The sequence below is a fragment of the Hemiscyllium ocellatum genome, chromosome 15, assembly GCF_020745735.1.
Source record: "Hemiscyllium ocellatum isolate sHemOce1 chromosome 15, sHemOce1.pat.X.cur, whole genome shotgun sequence".
Classification (NCBI taxonomy): Eukaryota; Metazoa; Chordata; class Chondrichthyes; order Orectolobiformes; family Hemiscylliidae; genus Hemiscyllium; species Hemiscyllium ocellatum.
Window position 1 is genome coordinate 69,391,439 of NC_083415.1, and position 19,828 is coordinate 69,411,266.

The window sequence follows — 19,828 nt, forward strand, 5'->3', positions numbered from 1 at the left end:
TAGCAGTTTGGATCAGTAATTGGCTTGCTGAAAGAAAACAGAGGGTTGTAGTTAATGGAACATGTTCATCTTGGTGTCCACTTACTAGCAGCGTACCGCAAGGGTCGATGTTGAGGTGATACACTTTGGCCGGAGTAATCGGAATGCAAAGTACTGGGCTAATGGTAAGATTCTTAGGAGTGCAGATGAGCAGAGAAATCTCGGTGTCCATGTACACAGATCCCTGAAAGTCGCCACCCAAATTGACAGTGTTGTTAAGAAGGCATACAATGTTTTGGCCTTTATTAATAGAGGGATTGAGTTCCGAAACCAGGAGGTTATGCTGCAGCTGTACAAAGCTCTGGTACGGCCACACTTGGAATATTGTGTATAGTTCTGGTCACCGCATTATAAGAAGGATATGGAAGCTTTGGATAGAGTGCAGAGGAGATTTACTAGGATGTTGCCTGATATGGAGGGAATGTCTTACGAGGGAAGACTGAGAGCCTTGAGGCTGTTCTCGTTAGAGAGAAGAAGGTTGAGAGGTGACTTAATAGAGACATACAAGATAATCAGAGGGTTAGATAGGGTGGACAGGGAGAGCCTTTTTCAAAGTATGGGAACGGTAAACACGAGTGGACACAACTTTAAAGTGAGGGGAGATAGGTGTAAGACAGATGTCAGAGGTAGTTCCTTTACTCAGAGAGTAGTAAGGGTTTGGAACGCTTTGCCTCCAATGGTAGTAGATTCACCAAGTTTAAGTTCATTTAAGTCATCATTGGACAGGCATATGGACGTACATGGAATAGTGTAGGTGGGATGGGCTTCAGATTAGTATGACAGGGCGGCGCAACATCGAGGGCCGAAGGGTCTGTACTGTACTGTAATGTTCTATGTTCTATTTTGGGTGGCGTGGACCAGTTAGGGCCAAAGGGCCTGTCTCAGTGCTGTAGGACACTGTGCCACTGCCATTCACTGAGTCAAACATTCAGCAACTCAATATCAGTGACAGTCACCCTTGTTGTGTTGGGACAACACTACTGTTATTGGACAACCCAAACAGAGAACAGCCTGGGAATTCCTAGAAGCATGGCACTCATCCACTGATTCGATCAACAAGCACCTCGACCTGGACCCAATATACCGGCCACTGCAGCGGACAGCTGGAACTGACAACCGGAAGTGGCAGATACAAATCACTATAAATGCCAGAGGAAACATCACAGAAGCGGTTCACAGAAGGCTCCCAGCACTGAGGATGTCATCTAGACAGGGGACGAAACGTCTGCAACACAAATTTCCAGCTCGGCGAACAGAACCACAACAACGAGCTACAAATCTTCTCCCAACCTTTGAACAGTCACCCTTTTTTGTCAACCAGGGCTCCCTGATTTTGCAGCTTTCAAATGGTTCACATACTTATTCAGGGCAGTCACGCATACCCAAACTTTATAAGTTACTGGTCCTGATCTCATGTTGACCATGCCTTTTACATGATTCTTACACCAAACCACCATTCTCCTGTATTAAACTGTTTCTCCTGCTTGGTGGAGTCTTTGGTTCTGCATTGGAGTTTATGATGCCATTTCACCCTCCCCCAGGATCTAAGAAGATCAGACTTCACCTGTGCAGGGTCTTCTATCTATTAGCAACTCTGCTGGAGCTATTCCAGTGGTTTCATATGGGGTGGTCCTATAATCAGACAAGAACTGTGACATAGTCAAAATGAGGACTGCAGATGCTGGAGTTCAGAGTCAAGATTAGAGTGGTGCTGGAAAAGCACAGCAGGTCAGGCAGCATCTGAGGAATAGGACAATTGACGTTTCGGGTAAAGCCCTTCATCAGGAATGTAGGCTTTTGCCTAAAACGTTGATTTTCCTACTCCTCGGATGCTGTAAGAACTATGACATATTGATATCCAATGAGGCTGCAGGATCTTTCTTCAGTTCAGGCTTGAAAATTTAGACTGCTGTTTCTGCCAGGCCATTGGACGATGCATGATATGTAACTGTCTAAGCCGTCAATTCCATTTGACTTGAAGAAGTAATTAAAGTCCCTGCTAGTAAATAATGGCTCATTATCTGTGACCAAAACCTCTGAGACTCTGTATGTCACATAAGAGGTGCATAATTTTCCTATCATTGCTCCAGTGTTTGATGAATGGCTGCCCACTTTGAGTGGGCATCTACAAAGACTAAAAATATTGAACTCTTGAAAAGACTTGCATGGTCGACTTGCAACCGAGTCCATGGATGTGAGGAATCTGCTGGCAGTAATTTTTGTCCTTGTTGACACTGGACACTGTCCCACTAAAGCAACTATGTCTGTGTCCAAGCTTGGCCACTAGACATACCTCCCCATCAACATTTTCATTTTGGAGCTCCGTGGATGTTCCTAGTAGAGTTCAAGGACAATCACTCTTGCTCCCCATAACAATAAATCATCTACCATGATCTGGTCTCTCTGGTCCAAAAATGATTCAATTCAACTGCAGCAGCCCTTTTGTTTCCCCCAGTAATGTTAATGGTTTCAGTTTGGAAAGGACAGGATCTTTTTGTGTCCAAGGTCTGATATTGTTAGCTGTGACAGGTAACACGCCCAGAAAATTCAGTGCCATGACCAACTCTTCCACTGGCGTACCACGGGTAGTAAATCTGCTAACAGAAGGCAGTTCAATTCATTCACATTCACTACAGCCTCCTGGATAGTGTCCTAATTTGTAATTTTAAGTACTTAATATTATAGAACAGCTGAATGTTCTCTGGATCTGGGCAGCTTTGCCTTTATCTCTTCAAGCAGACCAAGTAGAGTTTGTGGTCTGTGATTATCATGAATTTTTGCTCATAAAGATATTGGTGAAACTTGCTGACTCTAAAATGATTGCTACTCCTTTTTCTATTTGGGCATATTTATACTTCGTATTAGCCAAAGTTCTGGATGCTTAAGTTGTTGAGCATTTCTCTCTGGTATTAGCTAATACCACTCCAGTGCCATACTGGGAGGCATCACATGTCAATATCAGATCTGGCCTTTCCATGACACCATTTCCAAGGTTGATTATGTTTTAGGGATTTATGCAATAATGCCAGGATGGCTGACAGCTTGTATATCAACTTTCCACAATAATTTAGCAGACTCAGAAATGAGAAAAGCTCCTGGATAGATATGTGGCCAAGGCAGTTTGATCTCCCTCACTTTATTTTCCAATGGGTATAACCTGGTCTTACACCTTTTTCCATTCCTAGGTATATGCCTGTGTTGAAAAATGTCATTGGACTACATTCAAGTTCTCTAAAAGTTCTTTATTAATCTTTCCTGTTATTAGGACGCCATCTAGGTAAATCACAACCTTCGATAGACGTTGCAAAACATTCTCCATTGTCTACTGAAAAATTGAACGAGCTGACAATATACCAAATGGCAGTCTTGTATATTGGTACAAGACCTTTATAGGTATTAATTGGAACATACTTCTTAGAATTCTTATCTAAATACAATTGCAAGTATGTATGGCTCATGTTATGCTTCATGAAAGACAAATCTCCTGCCAGCGCTTGTGCAAATCCTCTATCCAAGGGATTGGGAGTATTTATACAATTGAGAAAAAAAGGTTTACTGTTTATTTAAAATTCCTACAAAGGCAAACTGACCCATTAGGCTTCAAAATTGGTATGATCAGTACTGCCAATTCCACAAATTGAACTGGTTTGATGATTCCTTCACATTGCTGTATTCTGAGTTCTGCTTCTACTTTTGCCTGTAAAGCACTGGTCAGGCCTTGCGGAATCTCTGAAGTGCTTCCTGGTCAACATGCAAAGATGCTATGGCTCCTCTGATAATTCCTCTACCTTCCTGGGAAACTTTTGAGTATTTAATTAGGATTTCACTCACAGGCAGCCATTTACTAATTGAAAAATGTTAAGCTATTCTAGGTGAATCTCTTATAACCAACTTCATCCCATCAAGCTTGGGCCTGAGCCTTTTACTACATTCACTAGTAATTAGCTGCTTTTCATTGAGACCAGAACAGACATAGTACTTCCAATCTACAAAGGTTCCCCAGTATAAGTTCTCATCCTAGCTGAAGTTTTGTGCAAATTTAACACTGGAGTCCACTGTGAACTTTGTAAAAACTTGGTTCTGCAATCACTGATACGGCCATGCCAGTGTCTACCTCCATTTTAGAATCAGATGGCCATTCAACCAGACACTTATTTTGATTGGTTCTGATTGATTGCTAAAAAATGTAACTATTTCAAACCAAATGCAGGTGTAGTTTCCAGGTGCAGTGAACTCCTGGATATCCTCACAAGCCTACAAATTAACTTACTCCATCTAAGTCGAGTAGGACTTTGTTGTTGACCTGAATCTTCATAATGGCAACAATTACAATGCCTTACAGGACAGGATCCTGAAGAAAATTGTAACTGTTTGGCTGAGACTTGGCTTTGTTTTAGGGTCTAACTGAGGGCCAACCTAGAGTTAGTCCTACAATGTTTCCTGAGTGACGCTTTCAGTTACCTGCATTCAAGCAGTGTTCCCTAAGTTCAGGCGGACTGATGAGGGTGTCCACTTCCGTCTGATTACCTTGCAATTCACCTGCTCCATTTGCTGCATTTTCCAACAATAAAGCCTGTTTGAAGTCCAACTGACCTTTAGCCACTGGGTGATTTTGCATATTCACATCATTAACCCTGCATACCAGACAGTCTCTCAATATTTCAGTGTTAAACCAAAGATCAGCAAGGCGACCTTTATGCGGAGCCACAGGAGATGGGGGAGATACTAAATGAGCATTTTGCATCAGTATTTACTGTGGAAAAGGATGTGGAAGATATAGAATGCAGGGAAATGAATGGTGACATCTTGAAAAATGTCCATATTACAGAGGAGGAAGTGCTGGATGTCTTGAAACACATAAATTGGTAAATCCCCTGGACCTGATCAGGCGTGGCCTAGAACTCTGTGGGAAGCTAGGGAAGTGAGTACTAGGCCTCTTGCTGAGATATTTGTATCATCGATAGTCACAAGTAAGGTGCAGGAAGACTGGAGGTTGGCTAACATGGTGCCACTGTTTAAGAAAGCTAGTAAGGAAAAGCCAGGGAACTAGAGACCAGTGAGCCTGACATCGGCGGTGGGCAAGTTGTTGGAGGGAATCCTGACGGACAGAATGTACATGTATTTGGAAAGGCAAGGACTGATTAGGGATAGTCAACATGGCTTTGTACGTGGGGAATCATGTCTCACAAACTTGATTGAGTTTTTTGAAAAAGTAACAAAGAGGATTGATGAGGGCAGAACAGTAGATGTGATCTATATGGACTTCAGTAAAGTGTTTGACAATGTTCCCATGAGAGACTGGATAGTAAAGTTAGATTTCATGGAATACAGGGAGAACCAGCCATTCAGATACAGAACTGGCTCAAAGGTAGAAGACAGAGGTGGTGGTGGAGGGTTGTTCTTCAGACTGGAGGCCTGTGACCAGTGGAGTGCAACAAGGATTGGTCTTGGGTCCATTACTTTTTGTCATTTATATAAATGATTTGGATGTGAGCATAAGAGGTATATTAGTAAGTTTGCAGATGACACCAAAATTGGAGGTGTAGGGGACAGCGAAGATCAGATGGGCCAATGGGCTGAGAAATGGCAGATGGAGTTTAATTTAGATAAATGCGAGGTGCTGCATTTTGGGAAAGCAAATCTTGGCAGGACATATACACTTAATGGTAAGGTCCTAGGGAGTATTGCTGAACAAAGAGACCTTGGAGTGTAGGTTCATAGCTTCTTGAAAGTGGAGTTGCAAGTAGATAGGATAGTGAAGAAGGCTTTTGGTATACTTTCCTTTATTGGTCAGAGTATTGAGTACAGGAGTTTGGAGGTCATGTTGCAGCTGCACAGGACATTGGTTAGGCCACTGTTGGAATATTGTGTGCAGTTCTGGTCTCCTTCCTATTGGAAAGGTGTTGTGAAACTTGAAAGGGTTCAGAAAAGATTTACAAGGATGTTGCCAGGGTTGGAGGATTTGAGCTACAGGGAGAGGTTGAATAGGCTATGGCTGTTTTCCCTGAAGCTTCAGAGGCTGAGAGGTAACCTTATAGAGGTTTATAAAATCATGAGGAGCATGGATAGAATAAATAGACAAAGTATTTTCCCTGGGGTGGGGGTCCAAGGCATAGGTGTAGGGTGAGAGGGGAAAGAGATAAAAGATACCTAAGGGGCAACTTTTTCACGCAGAGGGTGGTAAATGTATGGAATGAGCGACCAGAGGAGGTGGTGGAGGCTAGTACAATTGCAATATTAAAAAAGGCATCTAGATGGATATACGAATAGGAAGGGTTGGAGGGATATGTCCCGGGTGCTGTCAGATGGGACTAAATTGGGTTGGGATATCTCGTCGGCACGGACAAGTTGGACCGTAGGGTCTGTTTCCGTGCTGTATATCTCTAAGACTCGATGACTCTATGACTTAAACTAGTCAAGAACCGTAATATGGTTCTCAAATTGCCAGTAAGAACGGTAATGTTTCAAAATTAAAGGAGGCCCAGGATTGGAATATTCCTTGACTGTGTCAATCAATTCTTAAAAGTTTTTAGTATCAGGTGCCTCAGGAAAAGTTAGGATCCTAATGACATAGAAAGCTGCAACTCCATAGACTGTCCAGAGAATTACTTGTTGTTTTTCATCTGGTTGCCCAGAAACAAAAGCACATTCCTTCTACATACTGGGCGCAATCCTCAACGGAGGGTTGAACAAGTGAAGTTGCCAAACAGAGGCATGATGTAAGAAAGTGCTTACCTTCATCTTCAAAATGAGTGTTGCAAGAGAATTATTTCAGGATCTTGCTTTACCACTAAAATAACTTTGTGAGAGGCGAGCATCCCATCACCAATCACACTTTATTTACAAATGCACAACCTTTGACAATAGCACTGTCACACACTGAGTTAGACAATATCCCCGACATGAAACCTTTTTTGTCAGCCAAGTGTTCCTGATTGGAATAGATTAGCAACCCCAAAGGAAGTCTCATTCTGTGGGATCCAGGTGGCTGACCTCGTTACAATCACTACTAAAACATTCATTCCCAGTGGCCCCATAACTCAAATGGGATATTCAGTAAGAGCATCCAGTATAGGAGATTCAATGCTAGGGAAATGTGAGATAACCCACACATGGGTCACAAATATAAGTATGAAAAGAGAATCAAAATTATTAGCAGTGAGGATAAAGATACCTCTGACAATTATGTAAAGCAACAGGATTTTTTTAATCTCTCAAGGATGTGAGTGTCACTGGCTGGCTAACATTTATTGCCTGTCCCTAGTTGTCCCTGGAGTAGGTGGGCTGAGCTGCCTCCTCGAATTATTGTACTCCATATGCTGTAAGTAGACCCATAATGTCCTTAGGTCAGGAATTCCAGGATAATGACTCAGCAACAGTGAAAGAATGGCAATATGTTTCCAAGTCAGATTGGTGAGTGGTTTTGAGGAAGGGGGATCTTGCAGGAGGGTGATGTTCCCATGTATCTGTTGTGCTTGTCCTTCTAGATGGAAGTAGACATGGGTTTGGAATCTGTTATCTAAGGATCTTTGATGAATTTCTGCAGTGTATCTAGTAGATAGCACACACTGCCGCTACTGAACATTGGTGGTGGAGGATGTGGTTCCATTAAGCAGCTGTTTTGTCCTGCATAGTAGGCAAAAGTGAGGACCACAGATGGTGGAAACCAGAGTCTAAATTAGAGTGGTGCTGGAAAAGCACAGCAGGTCAGGCAGCATCTGAGGAGCAGGAAAATCAACATTTTGGTCAAAAACCCTTCATCAGGAATGGAGGCAGGGAGCCTCCAGGCTGGAGAGATAAAACATTTGGTGTGAAAACATTGCACCAACACATTTATGGACAAAAATTTGTAATAGTAATGGACCAAAAGTCCTTATAGGGCTACTGAAAGAGGACAGAGCCGTGTACTAGTCCAATTCCCTCTGTTTTTATCTCTCCACCCTGGAGGCTCCCTGCCTCCATTCCCGATGAAGGGCTTTTGCTCGAAACATCGATTTTCCTGCTCCTTGGATGCTGCCTGACCTGCTGTGCTTTTTCAGCACCACTCTAACCTTGTCCTGCATCATTACAAGCTTGGAATTGGGGAACTACAACAGGACAATGAACACCAGGAATTCCTGGGAAATTTCACAGGCTTAATATATGTGTCTCCAAATACAGTTAGACAGTGAATTGTCCTTAATGGAATAATAAAGCTTTTGAAATTACTCTTGACACAAAGGTTCAAAAGAAGAAGGTGAATGTCAGGCAGAGGGAATTGGACTAGTACATGGCCCTGTCCTCTTTCATGTAGCCCTGTAAGGATTTGTGGTCCATTACTATTATAAATTTTTGTCTATAAATGTGTTGGTGGAATTGTTTTCACTCCAAACGTGACCACTAAATCTTCCTTCTCTATCTGGGCCAATCCAATCATTTAGCATCAGCCAATGTCTAGAAGCGTACGCCATCGGGCATTTCTCTCCAGTGAGCAAACACCACCTTGATACTGTACAGGAAAACATTGCATGATAGCACCACAACAAGCTTGGGATTGTAGTGTGCCAACACCTAAAGTGATGATAGCTGTTTCTTCACTTTCTTAAAGGCCAATCTTGGCTATGTGATCACTTCCAAGGCTGACCCTATTTCAATGGCAGATGGAAGGATTGCAGGACAGAGGCCAGATTACATATGAATTTTCCATAATAATTCACCAATCCAAGGAAAGAGCTAAGTCCAGTACAGATGTGGGAGCCGGGGCACTTTTGATTCCCCTCAATTTAACTTCCAATGGGTGTAACTTGGTCTTGTCAATTCTGTAGCCAAATTAGGTCACTTGGGATGCCTGGAGCACCCTTTTTCTCTCCTAAGGCATAAACCTGCCTTGGAGAAATGTTTAAGCACTTTATTGGTCTTCCTGGTTATTAGCACGTCATCCAGATAAATGGTAAACTGGAATAAACTTTGTAAAGTGTTCTCCATTGTTCATTGGAAAATGGCACAAACTGATGATACCCTAAAGGTAGTGTCCTTTATTGGTTCAAACCCTTATGGGTATTATTTAAACTTCTGTGAATCTTCATCTAACTGCAATTACAGATACGCATGCCTTATGCCCAACTTAGTGAAGGACAGCACCCCTGTCAGCTTTGAGTATAATTTACTTATGTGAAGGGTTGATTATTTATCCAGCAGCGAGAAGCTGTTTACCGTTTGTTTAAAATCCTGACAGAGGTGAACTGACTCGTTGGGCTTCACAATTGATACAACCGATGCTGCCTATTCCACAAACTTTACTGGTTTTATGATTCCTTTGCTTTCCAGCCTCCTGATTCCTGCCTCTACTTTTGCACATAAGACAAATGGCACAGGTGGGCCTTGCAGAATTATGGAATTTGCTTCTTGGTCAACATATAAGATGGCCTTGGCCCCTTTGATAATCCCAAAACCTTCCCAAAAAGCTTCTCTCGGATGTCCATTTTTTAACTGAAAAATGTTGAGCCAATCAAGTTGAATCTTTCCTAACCAGTTTTGCCCTAATAAGCTGGGCCCAAACCTTTTCCTACAAATAGTGGTAACTGAACCAGCTGTTTCTCATGAGAGACCAGAACCAAAGTTGTACTCTTAATGTGCAGGTATTCCCTAATGTAGGTTCTCAACCTGACCGAGGTCTTATGCAAACTTAAGAGTTGGAGTCCTGAGCGAATTTTGGTAAAGATGATTTTGCAATCACTGATTATGGCCACACCGATATTGACCTTCATTAGGACAGAGTGACCATTGACCCAGACATTTATTTTGTTTCTGAATTGGATGGTGCTAAGCAATTTAACTGATTAAGGGCTTTTGCCCGAAACATCAGTTTTCCTGCACCTCGGATGCTACCTGACCTGCTGTGCTTTTCCAGCACTACTCTAATCTAGACTCTGATTTCCAGCATTTGTAGTCCTTACTTTTACCTAAGCAGTTGAACTGTCCAAGACCAATTGTAAGTGGACTTTTCAGGCCATTAACACTCATGAATACCGGCCTGTGAGTTATCTTACTCAGTTCAGGCTCAGTAGGACTCTTGCCGTCTTGAATCGCTGTACCTGCAGCAATTACAATGGCCTGCTGATCTGGATCCTCAAGAAAATGTTAACAATTTGGCCAAGGCTTGCTGTTGTTTTGAGGTTTTGCTTTGGACTGACCTAGAATCCCTCTGCTCAGTATGTGTTCTGAGTGAAGGTATACAATTGAGTAAAAAATGAGGTCTGCAGATGCTGGAGATCACAGCTGCAAATGTGTTGCTGGTCAAAGCACAGCAGGTTAGGCAGCATCTCAGGAATAGAGAATTCGACGTTTCGAGCATAAGCCCTTCATCAGGAATAAGAGAGAGAGAGCCAAGCAGGCTAAGATAAAAGGTAGGGAGGAGGGACTAGGGGGAGGGGCGATGGAGGTGGGATAGGTGGAAGGAGGTCAAGGTGAGGGTGATAGGCCGGAGTGGGGTGGGGGCGGAGAGGTCAGGAAGAGGATTGCAGGTTAGGAGGGCGGTGCTGAGTTGAGGGAACCGACTGAGACAAGGTGGGGGGAGGGGAAATGAGGAAACTGGAGAAATCTGAATTCATACCTTGTGGTTGGAGGTTTCCCAGGCGGAAAATGAGGCGCTCCTCCTCCAGCCGTCGTGTAGTTGTGTTCTGCCGGTGGAGGAGTCCAAGGACCTGCATGTCCTCGGTGGAGTGGGAGGGAGAGTTAAAGTGTTGAGCCACGGGGTGATTGGGTTGGTTGGTCCGGGCGGCCCAGAGGTGTTCTCTGAAGCGTTCCGCAAGTAAGCGGCCTGTCTCACCAATATAGAGGAGGCCACATCGGGTGCAGCGGATACAATAGATGATGTGTGTGGAGGTACAGGTGAACTTGTGGCGGATATGGAAGGATCCCTTGGGGCCTTGGAGGGAAGTGAGTGTGGAGGTGTGGGCGCAAGTTTTACATTTCCTGCGGTTGCAGGGGAAGGTGCCGTGGGTGGAGGTTGGGTTGGTGGGGGGTGTGGATCTGACGAGGGAGTCACGAAGGGAGTGGTCCTTGCGGAACGCTGATAGGGGAGGGGAGGGAAATATATCCTTGGTGGTGGGGTCCGTTTGGAGGTGGCGGAAATGGCGGCGGATGATACGTTGTATGCGGAGGTTGGTGGGGTGGTAGGTGAGAACCAGTGGGGTTCTGTCTTGGTGGCGGTTGGAGGAGCGGGGCTCAAGGGCGGAGGAGCGGGAAGTGGAGGAGATGCGGTGGAGGGCATCGTCGATCACGTCTGGGGGGAATCTGCGGTCCTTGAAGAAGGAGGCCATCTGGGCTGTGCGGTGTTGGAATTGGTCCTCCTGGGAGCAGATGCGGCGGAGACGAAGGAATTGGGAATATGGGATGGCGTTTTTACAGGGGGCAGGGTGGGAGGAGGTGTAGTCCAGGTAGCTGTGGGAGTCAGTCGGTTTATAATAGATGTCTGTGTTGAGTCGGTCCCCGAGATAGAAATGGAAAGGTCTAGGAAGGGGAGGGAGGAGTCTGAGACAGTCCAGGTGAATTTCAGGTCGGGATGGAAGGTGTTAGTAAAGTTGATGAACTGTTCAACCTCCTCGTGGGAGCACGAGGCAGCGCCGATACAGTCATCGATGTAGCGGAGGAAAAGGTGGGGGGTGGTGCCAGTGTAGTTGCGGAAGATGGACTGTTCCACATATCCTACGAAGAGGCAGGCATAGCTGGGGCCCATGCGGGTGCCCATGGCAACTCCTTTAGTTTGGAGGAAGTGGGAGGATTGAAAAGAGAAGTTATTCAGGGTGAGGACCAGTTCAGTCAGTCGGAGGAGGGTGTCAGTGGAAGGGTACTGGTTGGTGCGGCGGGAAAGGAAGAAGCGGAGGGCTTTGAGTCCTTCGTGATGGGGGATGGAGGTGTACAGGGACTGGATGTCCATTGTGAAAATAAGGCGTTGGGGACCGGGGAAGCGAAAATCCTGGAGGAGGTGGAGGGCGTGGGTGGTGTCCCGAACGTAGGTGGGGAGTTCTTGGACTAAAGGGGACAGGACCGTGTCGAGGTATTGGGAGATGAGTTCGGTGGGGCAGGAGCAGGCTGAGACAATGGGTCGGCCGGGGCAGGCAGGTTTGTGGATTTTGGGCAGGAGGTAGAAACGGGCGGTGCGGGGTTGTGGGACTATGAGGTTGGAGACGGTGGATGGGAGATCCCCTGAGGTGATGAGGTCCTGGATGGTCTGGGAGATGATGGTTTGGTGGTGAGAGGTGGGGTCGTGGTCAAGGGGGCGATAAGAGGAGGCGTCCGCGAGCTGGCGTTTGGCTTCAGCGGTATACAGGTCAGTGCGCCAAACTACCACCGCGCCTCCCTTGTCTGCGGGTTTGATGGTGAGGTTGGGATTGGAGCGGAGGGAGTGGAGGGCTGCACGTTCTGAGGGTGAGAGGTTGGAGTGGGTGAGAGAGGTGGACAGGTTGAGTCGGTTAATGTATGCAAGGTATACAAGGTATACAATTGCCTTCACTCAGGTGGTGGTCCCCCAAGCTCAGTCGGCATGGTTATGGGGTCCACTTTCATTGGCATAACCTATCATTCATATGCTCTACGTGCTGCATTTGCTAATGATAAAGCCAGATATAGTGCTTGTTTGAAGTCCAGTTGGGCCTTAGCGAGTAGGCGCAGAATTAATCCCACATACCAGAGAGTCTCTCAGTACTCATTTGGAGTTAAACCAAAATCACATGCGTCTGCCAGTCATTTTAACCTTGTCAAAAATCCCGATATGAATTCCCCTGGTTCTCGAGCTGTTGAGTAAAATTGATAGCATCTCAGAATTAGAAAAGGCTTGGGTGATAATATTCCTCAGCTAAATCTGTCAACTCTTGAACAGTTTTAGTATCCGGTGCCTCAGGGAAAATGAGGTTACCAATAACCAAAGGAGCTGTGGGTCCAAAATCTGTCAGCAGAATTACTCATGGATATTCATCTGCCCCTATGTCATTTGCTTGGGAATAATTAACACGTTCTATCCACATATTGGACCCAGTCTTTGTTGGCAGGATCGAACAAGTCAAACTTCCCAAATCAAATTAAATATAATCATTAGCAAAGTTTAAGTGTCATTTACACAGACATGCACACAGGCAGGAAATAGAGGGATATGGACTATTGCAGGCGGTTGGGATAGTTTAGAATAGCATAATTGTCAGCACAGACATGGTGGGCCAATGGGCCTGTTCCTGTGCTGTATTGTTCTATGAATGCAGCAGCAAAGAGACCATTTAATAATAACATGTTTGAAAGGATTCAGCCAATAATGGATGGGGTGCTTCATAAAATTTCAGTGGATCAACCAAGTTATAAATTAATATCTGTCCTGACATGGTCAGTTGTTTAAAGGAATCATTGCAAATAGTTGGGGAGCTACAATTTAATTGGTTATTGGGCAACATCTGCAAATTCTTTGGTAACGTGTGATCATTCCCCTGCTTGCAAAGGCTTACAGTTAGCTGTACTTCTTCATAGCATATGTATGTCCTACAGTCAAGATGAAGACATCCAGTAATGTTGACTTTTCAGAGATAATTCAGCAAGCTTTATGCATCATTAAAAGCATTTGGATATAAATTATAATCAAGGGGTCATGGTATATTACAAAGAGAAGGGTGGAAAGAGTGGTAAGGTATAGATAAGATTATAGATAGTGATGAAAATAGACAAGGTGTTTCTTGGGAGGCTACCTAGTAAGATAAGGGCCCAAGGTGTCAGAGGCAAGGTGCTAGCATGGATTGAAGCTTGGCTGTCTGGCAGAAAGCAGAGAGTGGGGATAAAAGGGTCCTTCCCTAGATGGCAGCTGGTGATAAGTAGTGTTCCTCAAGGCTCTCTGTTGGGGCAATAACTTTTTATACATTAACTATTTCGATGAAGGAACTGAGGGCATTCTGGCTCAGTTTGCAGGCGATACAAAGATAGGTAGAGGGACAGGTAGCATTGAGGAGGTGGGGAGGCTGCAGAAGGTCTTGGACAGGTTAGGAGAGTGGGTAAAGAGGTGGCAGATGGCATACATGGGAAAGTGTGAGGCCATGCACTTTGGTAGGAAGAATAGAGGAATGGACTATTTTCTAAATGGGGAGAAAATCCAGAAGTCTGAAGTGCAAAAAGACTTGGGAGTTCTGGTCCAGAATTCTTTCAAGATAAACTTGCAGGTTGAGTCAGTAATTAGGAAAGCAAATGCAATGATGGCATTTATTTTGAGAGGACTAGGAAATAAAAGCAGGAATATACTTCTAATGCTATATAAATCTCTAGTCAGACCATATTTGGAGCATTGTGCACACCTTTAATCCCCATATCTCAATAAGGATGTACTGGTCCTGGAGTGTGTTCAGAGGAGGTTCACAAGAATGATCCCAGGATTGAAAAGCTAAATATATGAGGAACATTTGAGGACTCTGGGTTTATATTTGATGCAGTATAGAAGATGAAACTGAAACTTACAGAATGCTGAATGGTCTGGACACAGTAGATGTTGGGAAGATGTTTCCATTGGTGGGAAAGATTAGGACCCTTACAGTAAAGGGAAGACATTTTAGAACGGAGATAAGGAGAAACTTCTTCAGCCAAGAGTGGGGAATCTATGGAATTCATTGCCACAGAAGGCTGTGGAGGCCAGGTCATTGAGTATATTTAAGACTGAGATAGATAGGTTCTTGAGTATTAAGGGGATCAAGGATTATGGGGGAGAAGGCAGGAGAATGAGGTTGACAAATTTATCCGCCATGATTGAATGACTCGATGGGCTGAATGGTCTAATTTCTGCTCCTATGTCTTATGGTCTTATGAAATAACAGCATTTTTTCACCATGGCAATCAAATATTAGGGTGCATTCCTCAAGGTTAATTGGCACCGATTATGCACTGGACCAGCCATTCCTGTAGCTACGAGAGCAAATCAGTGGCTAGGAATCCTGCAGTGAGTACCTTCCCTCCTGACTTCCCAAAGCCTGTCCACCAACCACAAGGATAAAACAGCCACTTGATTGGTACCACATTCACAAGAATTCCACTTGTTGTACCACGTACACTCAGTAGCAGCAGTGTGTACGATCTACAAGGTGCATTGTTGAAATTCTCCATGTGCTCCTCAGACAGCCTTCCAAACCAATGACCACTACCACTGAAAAGAGCAAATGTACCACCACCCACAAGTTACCCTCTCAGTCATTCACTATTCTGACTTGGAAATATAGAATCTATCGTGTTTGTACGAGCTACTGAAAGAACTACCCAGTTAGTCCTATTCTTCAGCCCTATCTCTTTAACCTTCTATTTTCATTGCCTTCAAATATATATCCAACTCTCCTTTGAAACCTCCAACAGAGTCCGATATCATCGCTCTGCCAGGCAGTACATTCCAAATCCTAACAACTCTCTGTTTAAGTAAGTTTCTCCTCATCTCACTCCTAGCTGTCTTGCTGACAAATTTGGAATTGTAACCCCAACTACTGACGTACAAACTAATGGAAATAGAATATACTTCTTTACCCATTCAAAATTATTCCTAACATTCTACATTCTACAATTATTCCTAATTTTGAACACCTTAATAAGGTCGCTTCTTAATCTCTGTTCTAAAGAGAATAAGTCCAAATTCTCTAATCTTCTCTTGTGTCTAAAATCCCTTATTCCAAGTATCATTGTAGTAGTAATATTACCATTCCTTCACTGTCGCTGGCTCAAAATCATAGAACTCCCTCCCTAATATGGCTGTGATCCCTAAACCAAATGAGCTGCAGTGGCCCAAGAAGGCCATTGACCACAATCTTCTTAAGGGCAATTAATGATTGGCAATAAATTCTGGCCTGGCCAGCAAAACCCACAACCTTCAATGAATTAAAATTAAAAACACTTATGTTACCTTACAAGCAATATCCCAGACATGACCATCACAATCACTTTATCATTACCATCAAGTCAGGGAGCAACTCTGGTTCAGTGAAGATTGCAGGAGGGCATACAATTGGTTCTGATAGAACACAATAGTTCCGTTCTCATGCGATCTTGCTTTATAAACAAATTGTACCATAGCTGAGCCATTTAAATTAATGAGATCAGAATCACATTATAGCCAACACAGCTAAGGAAAGTTCACATTCTACAATTAACAGTCTAACTTCTTCAATCATGTTAAAGCCAATTTGCATTGAAGAAACACACATTATAGCAGAACCAACTGTATCAGGTAAAAGCAGCACTAGATATACCTAAAAATGAGTTTAAAATGAAGAGAAGAATCTGTTAATTTAGTAAGTAGTTAAGCATGTGATTGCTGTTGAGGAATTAATAGACTAGGTGGATATAATGGGGTCAGATGGGACTGGTGTGAAGAACGAGCTGTAAGACTGAGTAGTCTCTCAATGTTGATGTTTTGCATTGCCCTTAACTAGCTTTGTATGTAAATTATTCAATTGTGATTTACTGATAACGGTTCATAGATGAACAAAAAATGCACAAGAGGTGGTTCGGTGACGGGAAAGAAAATGTTCAGTTGTGTGTAAGACTACACCTGGGTATAAAGAAAAAAATATTAAAAAGACTTACTAGTTAGACTCTTGTGACTCTTGTGTTCTTATCTCTGAGCCTGACAATGCAGATTCAACTCGGAAAAAGTGAGGACTGCAGATGCTGGAGATCAGAGTCGAGACTGTGGTGCTGGAAAAGGCCAACAGGTCAGGCAGCATCCGAGAAGCAGGAGAATTGATGTTTCAGACATAAGCCCTTTGATGATGAAGGGCTTATGCCTGAAACATTGATTCTCCTGCTCCTCGAATGCTGCCTGATCTGCTGTGCTTTTCCAGCACTACACTCTCAAATGCAGGTTCAAGTTTGTCACAGCATATTGTTTTCATTGACTTAAAAATACTGTTACCCGAAAGGAGTACTTAATTTTCTCCCAAGTTTTCTTCCTTTGTATGACAGACAAAAGACAGGGAGTCAACTATACATTCATTAAATAATTTTTTTATTTTAACTCCGTAAGTACCTGATAATCAATATAAAATAGGTTTGGTTTGAAACAAATACTGCCCTGATTTGAATGAAGTGGCTAACTTTGTTCTCATTATAGATCTTGCTTTGATACTAAGCTGGGTGGCAGGGTGAAATGTGAAGAGGATGTTAGGAGATTACAGGGTGACCTGAACAGGTTAGGTGAGTGGTCAGATGCATGGCAGATGCAGTTTAATGTGGATAAATGTATGGTTATCCACTTTGGAGGCAAGAACTGGAAGGCAGATTACTACCTAAATGGAATCAATTTAGGTAAAGGGGCAGTACAGAGAGATCTGGGTGTTCTTGTGCACCAGTCAATGAAGGCAAGCATGCAGGTACAGCAGGTGGTGAAGAAGGCTAATAGCATGCTGGCCTTCATAACAGGAGGGATTGAGTATAGAAGTAAAGAGTTTCTTCTGCAGCTGTACAGGGCCCTGGTAAGACCACACCTGGAGTACTGTGTGCAGTCTGGTCTCCAAATTTGAGGAAAGACATTCTGGCTATTGAAGGAGTGCAGCGTAGGTTCACAAGGTCAATTCCTGGAATGGCAGGACTACTTTACGCTGAAAGACTGGAGCGACTGGGCTTGTATACCCTTGAGTTTAGAAGACTGAGAGGGGATCTGATTGAGACATATAAGATTATTAAAGGATTGGGCACTCTGGAGGCAGGGAACATGTTTCCGCTGATGGGTGAGTGCCGAACCAGAGGACACAGCTTAAAAATACGGGATAGACCATTTAGGACAGAGATGAGGAGAAACTTCTTCACTCAGAGAGTGGTGGCTGTGTGGAATGCTCCGCCCTAGAGGGCAGTGGAGGCCCAGTCTCTGGATTCATTTAAGAAAGAGTTGGATAGAGCTCTCAAGGATAGTGGAATCAAGGGTTATGGAGATACGGCAGGAACAGGATACTGATTAAGGATGATCAACTATGATCATATTGAATGATGCAGGCTCAAAGGGCAGAATGGCCTACTCCTGCACTTATTGTCTATTGTCTATTATCTTAATGTTTACACCAAGTTGTAAACAGTCACATTCCATACTCCACATAAAGTAATATGGTGCCAGTATAGCAGACCATCATGAAACCTCCCTCATTTGGTCAAGACAGAAAACTGCAGGCCACAGTTTATACCCTGGGTCAGAGTTTAAACTGACTTGACCAAAATCCCCAGCATGCTAGATTGTAGCTCTTAAACAGTCTTATTGACATTTCTGCTGCTGGCCAACTGACCACAATACCAAAGGCTGAGTAGTTAAAAAGCCCTATCCATAAAGATCAGTGTCTTAGTTTCTGACTCAGTGACTGGTCTGGATACAAATTGATACTTTGGGTATAACATACAACCCATGAACCAAGAGAAGGCAGCTCACCAACACCTTCTCAAGGACAATTAGGAATGGGCAATAAATGTCGGCCCAGTCAGTGAGGTCCACATCCCATGAATGAATAAATTGTAGTTAACATTTCAATCATTTCCTCATTTCCCACTCTATCTCCTTTCCCTATATTGAATGAACTCACATTTCTTTTTGCAAATCTTACATACCCATAGAAACTTTTAAAATTAGTTCTTATCTCTCACTGCCCTTTATCCCATGAATTGCCTGTCACCCAATGTTCGCAGCAGAACCTCACCATTTTCTCATCCAGTACCAATACAAACAAACATGAAAATAGTAACCAGATGGTGATCACAAGCAGGAATAAGAGTAAGGTCCAGTTTCCAATATATACAGAGTATAGAACATGTGTTAGGAACTTGAGATTCTCGGCATCTAAACTGTTTCTTTTTAATTTCACAGTTGGTTAAAGGGTTTAGAAGATGATAAACAAGAGACTGATGTCCATTTTAATTCTCTGACTGGAGAGGGAAATTTCAACTGGCGCTTTGTCTTCCGCTTTGACTATCTGCCAACAGAGAAAGAGATTGTTTATAAGAAGAAGGAATCCATTTTCTCTTTGGAAGAGTCTGAGTTTCGACAACCTGCTGTTCTCATGCTCCAAGTTTGGGATTATGACTTGATTTCTGCGAATGACTTTCTGGGTAAGCATTTCAAATCTGTTTGCTTCTAGGTTTTTTTTTCAAAAATTCCTTCCTTGTTCCTTTTTAAAATATGTAAAAATCATGGTGAGGGGATAGAAGAGATTTCATAAGATAATATCAGGGTTTGAAACTTTGAAACATACAAACATAGAAACTTGGAGCAGAATAGACAATTTGGCCTTTTGAGCCTACTCTGCTATTCCATGTGATCATAGCTGATCATCCAATCAATAGCACTTTCCCATTTTCTCCCCATATCCTTTGATCCCTTTAGCCCTTCTTAAAAATATAGTGATTTGGCCTCAGCCACTTTCGGGTCTCACCACTCTCTGGGTGAAGATATTTCTCCTCATCTCAGTCCTAAATGGCTTCCTGTCTATCTTTGGACTGTGACCCCTGGTTCAGGACTCCCTAGTCATCTTTCCTGCAGCTATCCTATGTAATTCTGTTAGAATTTTATAGATTTTTTAAAAGAACCTCCCCTTCCATTCTTCTGAAATCAAGTGAATACAGCTTAAGTGATCCAGTCTCTCCCCGCACGTTAGTCCTGCTATCCCAGAAAGCTTCACTGCAATACCTCGAGAGTGAGAACATTCTTTTTTTCAGATAAGGAGACCAAAACTGCACACAATACTCCAGGTGTGATCTCACCAAGGCCCTGTACAGTTGCAGCAACACATCCCTGCTCCTGTACTTGAATCCTCTCACAATGAAGACC

The 19,828-nt window shown here is 43.5% G+C and overlaps 1 protein-coding gene across 2 annotated transcripts in view; it reads left to right on the top strand.

Moving 5' to 3' along the window:
* Positions 1–19,828, top strand: part of fer1l4 (fer-1 like family member 4) — a 355,704-nt gene that overhangs the window by 292,655 nt on the left and 43,221 nt on the right. For both annotated transcript variants that reach the window (XM_060836605.1, XM_060836606.1), the window contains exon 39: positions 18,869–19,110. In XM_060836605.1, coding sequence (XP_060692588.1) covers positions 18,869–19,110 — 242 coding nt within the window. The remainder of the gene's footprint in view (positions 1–18,868; positions 19,111–19,828) is intronic.